At 36.3% G+C, this 18031-nt stretch overlaps 1 protein-coding gene across 1 annotated transcript in view; it reads right to left on the bottom strand.

Moving 5' to 3' along the window:
• The window catches only part of DACH2 (dachshund family transcription factor 2), a 618955-nt gene that overhangs the window by 77802 nt on the left and 523122 nt on the right, over window positions 1–18031 (bottom strand). Inside the window, exon 7 of the mRNA XM_064360361.1 lies at window positions 2117–2252. Within this exon, the coding sequence (XP_064216431.1) occupies window positions 2117–2252 (136 nt within the window). The remainder of the gene's footprint in view (window positions 1–2116; window positions 2253–18031) is intronic.

An 18031-nucleotide genomic window follows, 5' to 3' on the forward strand; every position in this document is an offset into this window, starting at 1 on the left:
TACCCATATATACATATGAGCTTATATATTTGCCAACATAGCAAGATTGATAGATAATATAATTTTCTGGAAATTATTATGATTCTTTATAAAACATATTGAAAGACAAAAAATGCTAATTTTCAGAGTTTGTAACCTAATTCTCTTTAGTCATAATTTATTCAAACATTATATGCCTCTATTAATAAAATATGGTAATTGTAGAGTTAAAAATTCTCAAGCCTTTTTATTTATTTGTAGAAAATCTTGGTATCATTCTTAGACAACTGTGCAATGTGCATGTAGAGCCTAATTACTGCCAGTGTAATTAGAAATAAACTGTATTGTCAAAACTTTTTCTAGGATTTTACATTGCTTTGGTTATATTTGATTTTACTTCTAAGTATAAGCTGCCCATTCTTTTATGATATACCTTTACCAAGTATATTTCCCTATGAGCTCTGCTTTTTAGCCAGCACTCAGTAAATAATTATCTTTGTATATCCCTTTCTCCTTTTTGTCTCCTTCTTCCCACCCTCATCAATGTGAATAGTACCTTAATGGAAGAATGTGTCCTTTTGTTTCTTGACTCATTAGTGTTCACCCATCTGTAGATTCTCGTTCTTTCTCAGACTTTCTTGAATCAGTTATACACAATGTTGTAACAACCAGGTGGTTTATGTCATAGAAGAGAGTAAATCTAGAAGACATCTATCATGTCTTTCAGGAATTAAACTTCCTCCCTCAGGGCCATTAGCCTCAAGCTCTAACCCACTGGTTCTTAACCCTGGCTGCACAGAAGAATCTCGAAGAAATACTGAAAAGCAAAACCAAATACTGCTTCCCAGGCTCTATTCCAGACCAACTGAATCAAACTCTGAGTGTGTGGCCTCAGTATCCATATTAATAAAAACTCCATAGGTGATTATAATTGGGAGCCAGATTTGATAACCACTATGCTCACTATGAAGCTAAAGGGCCCCAAACAACATATCATATTGACAAGCTAAGTGAGATTTGGATTAATTTCCCCAAGGGATATTCTTCATCCTTCTGGAATCTAAAACCTTGCCTAATCTCCCAAATTTCTCTTCCCCTCAGAAAATACATTATTTTGGAAAGGCTGGAAGCAATCGCTATTATGAGCTGTAAACATTCAGAGTTCACTTAAAGAACTTGTCCCTTGTAAGACTACAGGAATAGCAAAAACAGTTTTACCCCCAAAAAATGGGTACATAGGAAATTGGACTGTGCAGGTATAGAAGATTAACAAAGATTTTATCTAGCTCAATTGATCCGTGATTACTACATACCAAATGAGAATTTGTTACAGCTGAATGCACCTGTCGACTTCTATCTACCTGAGTAGAATTAGATACCAGGAAATGATAAGTAATCAAAGTCAAGTCACACAGAGAATAGTAATTTTTATCACCCACACTTCCTTGGCACTTTTTTCACATAATATTTGATTTCACCTCTCAATAATCCAGTGCATTAGACTGGGTGATAGGTTTTTCCATATAATAGGTAAAGAAACTCATGGTGGTTAAGTGGCATACACAGGAGGTTATAGCTAGTTAGTGCCAGACCTGAAGCTGGATTAAAGTTCCCAATATGCCACATCATCACCAATTTCTAGAATAGCATTTATGGTGTAAGGCTTCTGACACAACAAAATATATATAAATGTAGGGGAAATCATGTCAAATATTTGTGATCTAAGTTGTTGAGATTGTGGCAAATCTCATATTGATTCACCTTTTATTCACTCTTAAATGGGCAACTGCCTAAAGGATATTTTATCTTCTTTTATTCAAAAGGTTGTTGTGAATGTGTCAGGTGTATTATATCACATATAGAACTCACACATACTCTACAAACATTTCATCATATTGCATCCATGAGACTGAATGATACAGTAAAGGAAGATCTTTGCAGAGAACAAACTTCTAACAATGTAAGTTTCATTTTGTTGGTCATATTGCTTCAGAAATTACAAATGACCAAATTTCAAAAAGCCATTTATATTAAGAAGTTGTCAGCTTCCCCAGCTTTTCCCTCTCCTCTATGTTTCCTAACAACTAATTTCCTACAACAATATTTTCCAATCACCTGTTTCAGAAAAGTTACTCACCCATTCTTTCCAAATGATGATCCATCTGAGAGGGAGAGCTGGATACACTGCTGCTGGAGTGGGAAGAGGTCTGGCTCCCAGGGCAATGATTCTCTTCCAGAGAAGGAGCAGGAGAGGGACTCTCTGGGATCCGCTCCTGACACAAAAGGAAACACAAAAGAAGTGTCATCTATGCGCCAAGTTTTTTTGTCGGTTGTGTCTATACATGTGACATGTTGATCTCTCACTTATCGTGAAAGTGTACACATCTGCAATACTTGGCCTTAAATACATATCTTTAAACAAAAATATATTTTTGATTCTTGTGAAATTAATGAAATATCATGAGGGCTAAATTATAGAAGAAGGCAAAAAAAGCAAATGGTAAAGGCTCAAGAAAAGTTAATTTCCATTCACTCTCCTAAAAAATTCATAAATGATTAATAGTGTAGGTGTGTTTTGAAGATTATTGTTATGGTAGCTTCCAGATTGATGTAAAGTTCATGGCAAGGCCTGGAAGGTGATACTCTTGTCTCATTAAGAAGGAGAACTCCCACATAAAAGCCTTGAGAGCCCTGGAATAAAACTCACCAATCGTGGCACCTGGTACATGTTGAAGTTTTCTGTAAGGACAAAATTTATGGAAAAATATACCTGTATATTAGATACCTGTAATCTCTCAGACCTTAATAACTTACATTGTATTCTGCCAACAAAGTATTTTAATAGGCCAGGTGTGGTGGCTCACGCCTGTAATCTCAGCAGTTTGGGAGGACGAGGTGAGTGGATCACCTGAGGTCAGGAATTCAAGACAAAGCCTGTCCAAAATGGTGAAACCCCATCTCTACTAAAAATACAAACAATTAGCCAGGCACGGTGGCAGGTGCCTGTAATTCCAGCTACTCGAGAGGCTGAGGCAGGAGAATCCCTTGAACCCTCAAGGCAAATGTTGCAGTGAGCCGAGGTCACGCCATTGCACTCCAGCCTGGGCAACAAGAGCAAAACTCCATCTCAAAAAAAAAAAAAAAAAGTTGTGCTGGTCCTAACAGTACACAATTATTGTTTTTTTCAAACTTACATTAAGAACTATCAAGGTCAATTCCTCTAGTATTCCACAGATTTTTGTAGTGTTTAATAATGGATTTCAATAAAATAAGATATTTCTGCATACTTCTGCAGTAATTATTATGCCTCTTAAGACTTTTGTGATTATTAAAATTGCTATAAAAGACTGAAGCTATTCACTGTTTATGCACCACAAATTGATGAATAAATTCAAATCATTAAGTTAATTTTATCAATAAAAGAATGAAATTATAGTCTTTATGCACATATGCAATAAATGTGTCTGGGTGATAGACATGCTGGGACAGACAGTGTTCTATAATATATTTAATTCATCCATAATAAATTTCTTAAATTAAATATTCTGTCTAATTATCTGTAATCACAACATCAGTATTCTAATCATCATAACATTAAGAAATAGTTTGTCAAATATGTGCTTGTACATTTCCACATTGATTTTGCATGAGAAGCCCAAATGAATCCCCTAAAAAGCTGTTTGTCTAATGCAACAGTAGTAGAACGAGAGTTAAAATTTATTTTTTCATTAGTAGTACTTAACATTATCCAATGTCTGCCATTGCAGCAGGCAGAATGATGCCATCTCCCCAACTTAAAATATGCAATCCACATCATAATTACCAGAACCTGTGAATTTGTTACTTCACACGGCCAAAGGAACTTTGCAGATGCAATTGAGAATCATGAAATAGAGAGATTATACTGGATTATCTTAGTGGACCCAATCTGATCACCAGGATTCTAAACTGTGAAAGACACAGGCAGAAAAGAAGGGTCAGAGGGAGACATGACTACAGAAGAATGGTCACAGAGATGCAATATTGCTGGCTTTGAAGACGGAAGAAGGGAGTCATGAGCAAAGAAATGTAAGTGGTCTTTAACAATAAGCACTGGGCACTTCTGGGGGGGTAGAGAGGGAGAGGGAGAGGGCTGAAAAACTACCTATGAGACACTATACTCACTGCCTAGGTCACAAGACCATTAGTAGCCTAAACCTCACCGTCACGTAATGTATCCATGTAAAAAACATGCACAGGTGTCTCATAAATCTAAAATAAAAGTTGAAATTATTTTACAAGAAGAAAAGAAAACAGATAACAGATTCTTCTCTGGAGTCTACAGAAAGAAATGCAGCCTTGACCACACCTTGCTTTTAGCCTAGTGAAACTCATGTCCAACTTCTGAGTTACAGAACTCCAAGATAATAGATTTGCACTGTGTGAAACCACTAAAGTTGTGGCAATTTGTTATAGCAACAATAGAACACTAATACAGTCATCAATGTAACATCCATATTTTTAAATTTTGTTTTACATTATTGCTTAGCATTTCATTAACATCCAATAACTTTAGTGAAATGAGTACTAGACATTGAGTATATTAGCTGCAGTATTATATGCTAATTAAATACCAATAATGTTAAATGTATATTACGTTTTAAGGACTTTATAGCTTTTGTCATTCCTCCAAAACAATGTTTTCAAACAGAGGAGTATACTGATACATTTCGTTTATATTTAGTATGCAGGAAAATATCTACTTGTCACATAATGTCTGCAGGGAAAAATGAAAAGAAATATAGAAAGGAAGCAGAAGAAAAGAATCAAGTTTTTTCCCCAAAAATTCTATTCACATTTTGGAGGGATGACATGGCTACTGACAGCAAGATCCATACAGCCCTTCTATCACATCATTTCACTTTCTTTAAAAAAGACTAGTAGTTTATCAGTTGTGAAATTCAACTTAAACTATAATGCTTTAACATACATTCTTTAAATAGTACGTGTGTGCGTGTGTGTGCATGTGCATATGCGTGAGTGCACACAGACACACACACACACACACACATCAGTGAAAGGAATTTAATATATGTGGCCAATTTTTTTTTGCCTTTCACCATTGTGTCTCACTGATTCCATGCCAAAATATGTGCAAAAACTGTAGAATATTCAGTATTTGTGTTTGAACTCCAAAACTGGAAATTTCCTTTAAATATGTGTAATTCAATGAATTCTCTAATGGACCTCTGAATGAATGGAGAGGGACAAAGTGCAGCAATTATTGTGAAAAAATAAAAGTGACAAAAGGAAAAATCACTGTGTAATAGCAAACTGGAATCACATATACAGCAATGTATGCTGCTGTAATAAAAATAAACAATTTTTGAGTGATCCACACAGTTTCATGCTTTAAAAAGGCAAGAGAATCCAACTGACAGTGATACTTGGTCTTGCTCACTCTACCTAATAAAAACTAAAAGCTCATTATGAATAAATAAAAATTAGAAGAGCACCTATCCAAACAGAAAGTATCATGAATGTTAACAGAAAAACCACAATGGATATTAATTAATAGTAAGAAAAAATAGTGGATTCCCCTAATATATTTAAAATTAGCATATGAACAAACAATATAAACTCCAATAACTTACGCTGAAGCTCCTTCTTTGCATTTTCAGCAACATATTATGTGAAACAATGAACAAATTTTGAGAATATCATTTAGAAAATGAATATTAAGAGTGACAGTAACATTTTGCATGAAGCAAATTTTCTGCTTTAAGAGTTTGTAGCCTGTATTTCCCAAATTCAGTCAAGGTTCAGTCCATTGTTAGTTTTCTAAGGCAGCACTGAAGTCAGACTTTTTTCACGATGCAAACCATGTTATAAAAACGTGGTGTCTTATATTGATTAAGAATTATGTGTTTTTTCTAATCTCTGTGGAATTGGAATGTTTAAGTTCTCCTAAAATAATGAATAATTATATGAACAATTTCTTCTTTGCAAGTAAACAGATCCATTTTTCACCCTGTAATATGTATGCATCCATTTAGCTACTTAACTGCAATATGCTTTGGTTCATTAGTTGGCTACTGTTGTGTCTCAGCCTAGTTAAAATTTCACAGCAAGTTAATCTGTTTTATTACAAATGAGAACACAAGTGATAATGTCTTCACCATTTGACAAATACAGGGTTAACAGTATTTGCAACAAATCAATAAGTATATTTAAAAAGGAAACTTGCAAATCTAAAACCCCAATCATTTGTACTCATTGATAAATTCATTTATGTGGCATTTATGACTTTTACAACCCCGTTACTCATCATGTATTTAATTTGTGCCCCGTTGGAAACAGCTGTAGCTCCTATGAAACACCACAGAAGTCTTCTCCAGATCCAAAGTAGGAAAGGAGATTTCCAAAGTGTGTGCATTCTCACACAATGAAATTCCTATTTTTCCCAGTAATTAGTAATATTATCTTCAATAATAACTCAGATGCCGATGTGTACTTGCATAGTTCAATGACATTGCTAAAAAGGGTAAGCTGTGATAGAAAATTTTGTTAATTAGTACAAACAATCCCTTCTCTACTATACCAGTTCCTTTTCTTTAGAGATATATCACAAGTGGTTAAAAATGATGCCCATGATATCAATTTATTTGAAAGTACATTTGAACCTTCATAAAGAACAAGGGCAATCTTTAGAAAATTTACTTTTTTATAAGGTTAAACACAGTCATTTTCGCTTAGGATTCAGTTTATTGGCACTAAAGTATCATCTCTGACCATGTTCATAGAGACCATTTATTTCATCTCAATATATTCTTTTACATTCTTGGAAATATGGAGGTATATGCAGAATTTATGAAATACTAGCGTATGTGTGTTAAATATCTGTACCATGTGGTAATAGGTATGTGCACATTTCATTGCCTTTTAAAAACAACTGTCTCAACGTTGATTGCCTCTGATATTTTATTATATTGATTCCCTTTAAGCATTCAGTAGGATTCTGTAATATGTCTTTTTGTTTTTATTTAGTTTGACTTCAACTCTCACTGTAATTACTCTTCCAAATGTTAATCTATTAATGAATTCCTAAACTATTTAATGGCATTTTGCTGCTGAGGAGTGGCTTTTGGAAGTTATTTGAATGCTGGATATTTTATTCATGTATTTGTCTTGCTATTTCATCTTTAATTGATGTGCTTCTTCTGTGCTGTCACCAGAGTTCTGCAGAACAGAACAGATTGTAACTTAAAAGACTTTAATAATAAAACTGGAGACAGTAAAATAAATATTTGCTCGTTGTTGTTACTAACTTGGCTTACCTCTAAGTAGGGGAGTAATGTGACGCCCAAAGTTGATATATCTAAATATTACTGGGAACATAACACTTTGTGGATCTTTGTGAACCAATTCAAGAATTGGTCTGTGTTCTACAATCACCAATTCACCATTGAATTTAAATTAACATGGATGAATATAGCAAAGGTTTCATAAACTTAAAAAGTAGAAAAAGGACTCGAGGTTAAAAAGGAAAAATTATGCAATTTAGTAATTGTTAAACTCCCTATTCTAGGGTACTAGTTATCACAATATATGTATTTCATTAGTCTATGGTACAGTGAATCCACAATACTCTTACCTTGTTTCTCTAGGAGTAGTTAAGAATCTCACCACTCAGAAAAAAAAATTCTAAATATCGGGAGCTTTCACTCTTCAGTGGTTTTTGAAAGCATAATTTCAATCCTGAATTAGAAGAGGCAATATCATATTATGAATAAGAAATAATGCCAAGTTGGGGGTGCAGCTGGAATATGTAAGCATGAAAGAATCCAAAATAATACACAGAACCTATGTGTGACCTATGTGGTGTTTGAACAAAGAACCCTCTCATCTCTTTAATGTGATGAATTTGTCCTGGAAGAAGCTTACAGATTAAGGGAATCATCCATAATATCTGACCATAGCATAAAATACCTTCAAGTGGGAGAATGGATAATTCTGTGGGAAAATGCATGGTTTCCAAGTTATGTTGTGGGCTTGTAACTCTGCAACCCTCCCACCCTCCCAAACAAACAAACAAACAAATACAAACAACCCTTAATGCCCACTCAATGCATTTTCATCTCATGCTCTGTGATAGTAGTGCTTTCTCCTTCCATAGAGCACTAGAATGAGATCCAAGCAGTGATTTTTGTCAGTGAATGAATTATCACACAGAAACCTCTCTGTATTGACTAATTTTAATACCAGATGTTCACATGCTAATGCCACTGCCGTGTGACCATTTCCTATCAATTCATTAATTGCCAGCTGCTCAGCCAAACAAGAAACAGAGCTAATCAGATGGTGTTGGTAAACTGCCAAATAACAGCTTCCAACTTAAATTTCTTAAATGTGTTATCAGAAAAAAGCTATAGCCCACTGACATTACACAGTTTCCCACAAACAGAGAAAAATGTATAGTAAGACACTTAAATGTCAAACAGGGAATAGAATTCCATACCAGTAAGGTATTTTACCTATTTCTGTCTTCAGGATTTTGCCACATTCAGTAATGTAAATGAAGGATTAATAGTCTTGCAAGCCTAATGATCATAATTCAATTTCCAATTCATATTATAGCTATATTAGATATTAGCTACACATGCTAAGAGTTGAGCCAACACCAAAAGGATCTGAGACAGAACTAAAATTTACCATGTGCCTTGTGTAGCCATACTCCCAAACTACTGACAAAAAAAACAAGAAACATTTGTTTGCAACTTGTAATGTCTTTTCCACTTTTGGATTTAAAGCCTGAATTACTAATAATAGTTTATGTTGGAAACACTTTCCAAAGTTTAATATCCAGGGAATCCTTTAGCTTTCATGTATTCATGCAACAAATATTTATTGGGTGCATAATGTACCCCATTGGGGATGAAAGGAAGGTGTATGGGTGTTTTCATATGCATTTTAAGTGCCCATAGTGCAAACTACACTAAATAATTGACATGTAAACATTCAAATATTATTTAAAATTAAACACAAACCAGATCAAATTTGATATTAAATTGGGCACTCTCCTCCAGTCCCCATGAGGCTCATAATCTTTCTTCTGGGGTATCAAGTTCAAGGCAATTATCACAGGTGAATGAATGCTGTAGGCTGATAATTGTAGGTGAATTTAATGGTGGGGGCTCCACTTTTCTCATTACTGATAAGAGAACATACAGAAGAACCTATATAGAGGAAGCTACTTCTATCTCATGCTAGCTTCTGGCCACAATATTAGTTTCTACTTACCACTATTTGTATATGGATTCTTGAATGTAAAACATAAATAAAATATTAGCTAGTACATGCTATGTACTTAGTAGATACCAAACATTGCTCTCAGTGTGTTAACATGCTTTATCTCACTTCTCCTATGTTAACACTGTGAAGTAGGTACAATTACTATCCCCATTTCATTGGGACCATGAGGCAATCTGAGACACAGGTAGGTAAATTAATTTGCGTAAGGTCACATAACAAGGCATGGTAAAACCAGGATTCAAATCCAGGCAGATGGCAATTATGCCATACTACCTCTAATGAAATCTGCTCTGAATGCATCTTATTGAACTAACAATTTATGATGGTTTTAGCCAGAAATGCTATAAAATTCTACAAATCCTTTTGCGGGTGGAGGCTATCTATGTCTGTTTCTTTTCTGTGTTTTGGACAAAGAAATATAACAGAGTCTTTCGCATACATTCAACATTTGCAAAATCGGTGAATTCTGTTTTCTAACAGAAAGTGATGAAGATAATAGTACAATAAACCAAAAGTCAACAATAGCTATCCATTCTGGGTAACTGAAAGGATAATTTCAATACACTTGCCTATTTTTAAACCTTTATTATCCTTTTTTGTTCTCAAAATGACTGAGGGTTCTAGACCTTCCCGCCACCTTATTTAATGGAGTGGTGTCCAATGGAACATTCTCCAATGACGGAAATGTACTATACATGTGCTGTCTAATACAATAGCCACAAATAACATGTGGCTATTGAGCACTTGAAATGTGACTAATTCAGTAGCTGGAGTTTGAATTTTATACTTTTATTTAAATTAAAATACCCACACATGCCTAATGGCTACCATTATGGGCAGTGTTGCTATAGTAGATGTATTCTATGCATCTAAGATGCATTGTTAATTTTTTAAATCCATGGTGGCAAGGAAATCTATCAAACTATGTAAGAAATACATATTTTTTTGGACTCAAACCTTCTAAAAGTTATATCACTTCTGAGACCTAGAATGAAAAACGTTTAGCCAGGTCTATTTTCCCTTGTGGTAGCTTTCACTATTTGAGGACATTTGCAGGTATCCACACTTCTAATCACGAAACACCTTTTTTTTTTTTTTTTTACCAATAATATACACTGATCAAAGAAAATGATCCAAATGAAATTAAGTTAAACTCCCTTCCAATTTAATATCATTCTCTGTTAAAGTGGTATGAATTAAATTGGAAAACAAACTTTATTCATTCGCTTTTATAGAGAATTCTCAAACATTTAGTTAATGTGTTATGCTTTGTTGAAGGTATTGAAAGGTAAACTGGTTGGAAAACTTTTTCTTTGCTTTGCTTAATAGATATAAGAAAAGATTGCCATGGAGAGTTTACGTGATACACATTTCATATTTAATATAATACTTTAAAATGAGGGTGCTACCTTGGACCTGCCTAAGATAGAGCCAATTGTTAAATATTCATTAATTTTGTGAGCCAGTTATTAAGCTGTTGGTAACTTGAAATCAGTTATGATAGAAATATTTACATGAAGAAAACTGCCAAATGTTATAAATAACAGTTTTCTTTTTCTTTTGTTTTGTTTTGTTTTTGGAGAGCGAGTTTTTAGGCACATGACTGGATGCTTGCCCCAAAATAATGAAATCTAAAACACTGAATGTATGAGTCCATTATAGAAATTAGAGAGTTTTCTTTCATCCTAACATTCAACATTATCTGACTAAGCAAATATTAAGTTCATGAATAAGTATGCTAAGTGCTGTGTTCATCTGAGGCTATGAGTGTTCAAGCAAACAAAACTAGGCTTATAACAGTATAAAAATAAATGTATTTTGTGACTATGCACTCAATCACAGTTGCATGCATCCCATAACTTTCTTTTTATGAATGAGAAAAATTAGAGACAAAAATAACACACTAACAAATCACCCATTATTAAAATTTTATGTAGTGAGAAGGTAGATAAACATAAATCATTGTATGTAGCGTAACTTCTTGTTATAACTCAGAAACCCTGGTCACGTGGGGCATAAAAGCAAACTCAAATATGTTTTCAAAAGACTAAATATGGGCTCATTTTGTCTATCAAAATACTTAATCAAGAATTATATAATTATTTATTTTGTTCATTATTTGTCTCTCCCACTTAAATTATAAACCTTGAGCACTACTTGATACACAATAGCAGTTCAATGAATGGAAAACAAAAAGAATGGATGGACCAAAAAATTTTTTAAATCAGATACCAGTGGCATCAACTGATTCAATTAATTGTTAAAAAACAAGCCTGCTAACAAATGACAAATCAATTGGCTTAAATTAAAATGAAGAGTTAACATGACTTACAGATTAGCCTAACCAGTTTTCAGATGTAAACTCTATAATTTAAATACAAATGTTATATGTAAATATAGAAGTAAAGTATAAAGAAAGCAAGATCCATTTTGCAGAAAGGAAAATTGAATTGCAGAAACATTTTAAAAGTTGCTCCTAGGACTTTTGGTTAGAAAAGCTAAATGCTAGAAATAACTATGATTGGTATAGCCAGTCATTTATTAACTTGATATATTCTATGCATCATATAATCCTATTATTCAAAGAACGTTCTAGACAACTAGTTTCCAATGGCATTAGTGATCAAAGTGTTATGATCACCAGTGACAAGCATTAGCACAGGCATCAGCTTAACACAAATCAAGCTAAAGAAGAGTGGCATGTGGTTAGAAGGACACTGAATATATGTTTCAATATCACAGCTTGCTTTCTTTAAACCCAGGGTTTTTATTTTAACCCAGGAATGTAAAAATAATATGGCAAGGGGAGGGTTCCAAGATGGCCGATTAGGAGCAGCTCAGGATTGGAGCTCCCAGCGAAAGTGTGGAAGGTGAGTGGATGCCTCATTTCCAGACAGATTTTTATTGCCCACAGACCAGGAGATTCCCAGGTGGAGAAGCCCCATGGGTAGCCAGCACGGCTAGTTTGGTTGGCGTGGATGTTTTCTCGGCACCCAGACACCAGGGTTCTCCTAACAACATACATTGGTCCGGGTTCTGTTTTAGCTGGCAATTGGAGCTCTGGGAAGGCAGACTCAGCCATTCATCTGATTAAAAAAGGGACTGAAACAGGGAGCCAGGCCAGGAGATTCCCGGGCAAAAAAGCACCATGAATCCCAGCGTGGCTGTTTCAGCAAGCACAGTGGGTCATTGCACAGGAAATCACACAGATCCCAGCGCCTTTTCAACAGGCGACTGGAAAACCTGGGAGACAGTCGACCAGTCAACTAAAAAAAAAAATAATAATAAGGCTCTGAGGCAGGGAACCAGGTGATCAGGCTCGGCTAGTCCCACTCCCACAAAAAAACAGCAATCAGAAACGCTCTGGATTGAGAGTTTCACAGCAGGCACAGCTGAACCCGGGACGTTCCAGCTCTGTGGGGGAGGGGCGTCTGCCATTACCAAGGCAGTCCAACACTACGGAGGTGGTTTGCCATTGCTGAGGCAGCCCACCATTGCCGAGGCAGCCCGCAATTACAGACAGAGTCCGCCATTATACAGGTGGGCTGCCATTGCCGAGGCACTTCTAACTACACCTGTATAAACAGGACTGCAGGCAAGTTCACACGGCAGCTGCAACAAAGCCTCTTCAAGCAGATGTTGACTAGGCTGCCTCCTCGCTGGGCAGGGCAGCCCTGAAAAAAAGGTAGCAGCACAAGAGAAACTCAAAAATAAAGCCCTAACTACCTGGGACAGAGCACCTGGGGGGAAAAAAGGGGGTTTATGAGTTCTGCTGCAGCAGACTTAAACGTACCTGCCCAGAATCTCTGAATGAAAAACAGAGCTCACAGCTCAGCACTTGAGATCGTATAAAGGACAGACTGTCTCCTCAAGCAGCTCCCTGACCGCCATATATCCAAAGAGTCACCTCATAAAGGAGAGCTCAGACTGACATCTGGCATATCCTTCTGGGACAAAGATAGCAAAAGAAGAAACTGGCAGCAACTGTTACTGTTCTGCAGCCGCTGCGGGTGATCCCCAGGCAAGCAGGGCCTGGAGTGGACCTCAGCAGTCCTACAGCAGAGAGGCCAGACTGTTAGAAGTAAAACTAAGAAACAGAAAGAAATAACTTCATTATCAACAAACTGGATGCACACACAGAGACTCAATATGAAAGTCAACAACTAAAAAGATGACAGGTGGATAAATCCACAAAGATGGGAAGAAACCAGTGCAAAAAACGATGAAAACACCAGAAACCAGAATGCCTCTCCTCCTACAAGGGATCACAACTCCTCATCAGCAAGGGAACAAGACTGGATAGAGAAATAGTGTGATGAATTGACAGAATCAGGCTTCAGAAGGTGGGTAATAAGAAACTTCTGTGAGCTAAAAGAACATGTTCTAACCCAATGCAAAAAAACTAAGAACCTTGAAAAAAGATTTGAAGAAATGCTAATGAGAATAAACAACTTAGAGAGAAATATAAGTGAATTGATGGAGCTGAAAAACACAACACGAGAACATGGCGAAGCATGCACAAGTTTCAACAGCCGAACTGACCAAGCAGAAGAAAGGATATCAGAGGTCGAAGATCAACTCAATGAAATAAAACAAGAAGTCAAGATTAGAGAAAAAAGGGTAAAAAGGAATGAACAAGTCTACAATAAATGTGGGACTATGTGAAAAGACCTAATCTACGTTTGATGGATGTACCCGAATGTGATGAAGAGAATGAATCCAAGCTGGAAAATACTCTTCAGGATATTATCCAGGAAAACTTCCCCAACCTAGAAAGGCAGGCCAATATTCAAGTCCAGGAAATACAGAGAACACTGCAAAGATATTCCTCAAGAAGAGCAACCACAGGGCACATAATCGTCAGATTCACCAGGGTTGAAATGAAGGAGAAAATGCTAAGGGCAGCCAGAGAGAAAGGATGGGTTAACCGCAAAGGGAAGCCCATCAGACTCACAGCAGATCTCTCAGCAGAAACATTACAAGCCAAAAGAGAGTGGGGGCTGATATTCTACATCCGTAAAGTAAAGAACTTTCAACCCAGAATTTCATATCCAGCCAAACTAAGCTTCATAAGTGAAGGAAAAACAAATTCCTTTGCAAACAAGCAAGTACTCAGAGATTTCATCACCACCAGACCGGCTTTACAAGAGCTCCTGAAAGAGGCACTAAACAGAGAAAGGAACAACCAGTACCAGCCACTCCATTAACATACCAAATGATAAAGAGCATCAACACAATGAAGAAACTGCATCAACTAACGGGCAAAGAAGCCAGCTAGCATCAAAATGGTAAGATCAAATTCACACATAACAATATTAACCCTAAATGTAAATGGACTAAATGCCCCAATCAAAATAAACAGACTGGCAAATTGGATAAAAAGCCAAAACCCATTGGTGTGTTGTATCCAGGAAACCCATCTCACATGCAAGGATGCACAAAGGCTCCAAACAAAGGGATGGAGGAAGATTTACCAAGCAAATGGAGAGCAAAAAAAAAAAAAAAAGCAGGAGTTGCAATTCTTGTCTCTGATAAAAGAGACTTTTAACCAAGAAAGATCAAAAGAGACAAAGAAGGACATGACATAATGGCAAAAGGATCAATGCAACTAGAAGATCTAACGATCATAAATATATACGCACCCAATACAGAAGCACCCAGATATATAAGGCAAGTTCTTTCTTTTTATTGCATTTTAGTTTTTGGGGTACATGTGAAGAACATGGCAAGTTCTTAATGACTTACAAAGAGACTTAGACTCCCACACAATAATAGTGGGAGACTTCAACACCCCATTGTCAAAATTAGACAGATCAACGAGACAGAAAATTAACAAGTATATCCAGGACATGAACTCAGACCTGGAACAAGCAAACCTAATAGACATTTGCAGAACTCTCCACCCCAAATCCACAGAATATACATTCTTCTCAGCATTACATCATCACACCTACTCTAAAATTGACCACATAATTGTAAGTAAATCACTCCTCAGCAAATTCAAAAGAATGGAAATCATAACAAACAGTCTCTCAGACCATAGTGCAATCAAGATAGAACTCAGAATTCACAAACTAACTCAGAATGGCACAGCTTCATGGAAACTGAACAACTTTCTCTTGAATGTTGACTGAATAAACAATGAAATGAAGGCAGAAATAAAGATGTTCTTCGAAACCAATGAGAACGAAGACACCACATACCAGAATCTCTGGGACACATTTAAAGCAGTCTCTAGAGGAAAATATACAGTAATAAATACCCACATGAGAAGCAAGGAGAGATCTAAAATCGACACCCTATCATCAAAATTGAAAGAGCTAGAATAGCAAGATAAAAAAACTCAAAACCTAGCAGAAGACAAGAAATAACTAAGATCAGAGCAGAACTGAAGGAGATAAGAGACACAAAAAACCCTTCAAAAAAATCAATAAATCCAGGATCTGGTTTTACAAAAAGATCAACAAAATAGACAGACGACTAGCCAGATTAATAAAAAAGAAAAGAGAATAATCAAATAGATGCAATAAAAAACGATAAAGGGGATATCACCACAGATTCCACAGAAATACAAACCATCATCACAGATTATTACAAACAACTCTATGCACATAAACTAGGAAACCTGGGAGAAATTGATAAATTCCTGGACACTTGCATCATCCCAAGCCTAAACCAGGAAGAAGTCGAAACCCTGAATAGACCAATAACGAGGTCTGAAGTTGAGGCAGCTATTAAGAGCCTACCACCCAAACAAAGCCCAGGTCCAGATGGGTTCACAGCCGAATTCTACAAGACATACAAAGAGGAGATGGTACCATTCCTTCTGAAACTACTCCAAGTGATCCAAAAAGAAGGAATCCCTCACAAATCATTTTATGAGACCAACATCATCGTGATACCAAAACCTGGCAGAGACTCAGCAAGAAATGAAAACTTCAGGCCAATATCCATGATGAACCTAGATGCAAAAATCTTCAATAAAATACTGGCAAACTGATTGCATCAGCACATTGAAAAGCTTATACACCATGGGCAAGTAGGACTGGTCCTGGGGATGCAAGGCTGGTTCAACATGCGCAAGTCTATAAACAGAATTCGCCACATAAACAGAACCAAAGACAAAAACCACATGATTATCTCAATAGATGCAAAGAAGGCCTTTGACAAAATTCAACAGCCCTTTATGCTAAAAACCCTCAATAAACTAGGTACTTACAGAATGTATCTCAAAATAGTAAAAGCTATTTATGAAAAACCAACAGCTAATATCATAATGTATGGACAAAAACCTGAAAGCATTCCCTTTGAAATCTGGCACTAGACAAGGATGCCCTCTCTCACCACTCCTATTCAATATAGTATTGGAAGTTCAAGCCAGAGCAATGAGGCAAGAAAAAGAAATAAAGGGTATTCAAATAAGAATGGAGGAATCAAATTGTCTCTATTTGCAGACGACATGTTGTATATCTAGAAGACCTCGTTGTCTCAGCCCAAAATCTCCTGAAACTGATAAGCAACTTCAGCAGAGTCTCAGGGTACAAAATCAATGTGCAAAAATCACAAGCATTCCTATACACCAATAACAGACTTAAGGAGATCCAAATCAAGAACGAACTGCCATTCAGAATTGCTACAAAGAGAATAAAACAGCTAGGAATACAACTAACAAGGAAAGTAAGGGACCTCTTCAAGGAGAACTACAAACCACTGATCAACAAAGTAAGAGAGGACACAAACAGATGGAGAAACATTCCATGTTCATGGTTAGGAAGAATCAATATCATGAAAATGGCCATACTACCCAAAGTAATTTACAGATTCAACGCTATCCCCATCACGCTACCAATGGCCTTCTTCACAGAACTGGAAAAAACCACCTTAAACTTCCTATGGAACCAAAAGAGAGCCCGCATAGCCAAGTCACTTCTAGGCAAAAAGAACAAAGCGGGAGGTATCACACTACGGAACTTCAAACTTTACTACAAGGCTACAGTTATCAAAACAGCATGGTACTGGTACCAAAACAGAGATATAGACCAATGGAACAGAACAGAGGCCTTGGAGGCAACACAACATATCTACCACCATCTGATCTTTGACAAACCTGACAAAAACAAGCAATGGGGAAAGGATTCCCTGTTTAATAAGTGGTGTTGGGAAAACTGGCTAGCCATGTGCAGAAAGCAGAAACTGGACCCCTTCCTGACACCTTACACTAAAATTGACTCCAGATGGATTAAAGACTTAAACATAAGACCTAGCACCATAAAAGCCCTAGAAGAAAATCTAGGCAAAATCATTCAAGACATAGGCGTAGGCAAGGACTTTATGACCAAAACACCAAAAGCATTGGCAACAAAAGCCAAAATAGACAAATGGGACCTAATCAAATTCCACAGCTTTTGCACAGAAAAAGAAACAGTCATTAGAGTGAATCGGCAAACAACAGAATGGGAAAAAATTTTTGCAATCTGCCAATCTGACAATGGCTGTTATCTAGAATCTACAAAAAACTAAAACAGATTTACAAGAAAAAAAACAAACAAGCCCATTCAAAAGTGGGCAAAGGATATGAACAGACACTTTATAAAAGAAGACATACAGGAGGCCAACAAACATATGAAAACATGCTCATCATCATTGGTCATTAGATAAACGCAAATCAAAACTACTTTGAGATACCATCTCACACCAGTTAGGATGGCGATCATTAAAAAATCTGGAGACAACAGATGCTGGAGAGGATGTGGAGAAATAG

Source organism: Aotus nancymaae, unplaced genomic scaffold, assembly GCF_030222135.1.
Source record: "Aotus nancymaae isolate 86718 unplaced genomic scaffold, 86718_ANA_hifiasm-v0.15.2.pri h1tg000004l, whole genome shotgun sequence".
Classification (NCBI taxonomy): domain Eukaryota; kingdom Metazoa; phylum Chordata; class Mammalia; order Primates; family Aotidae; genus Aotus; species Aotus nancymaae.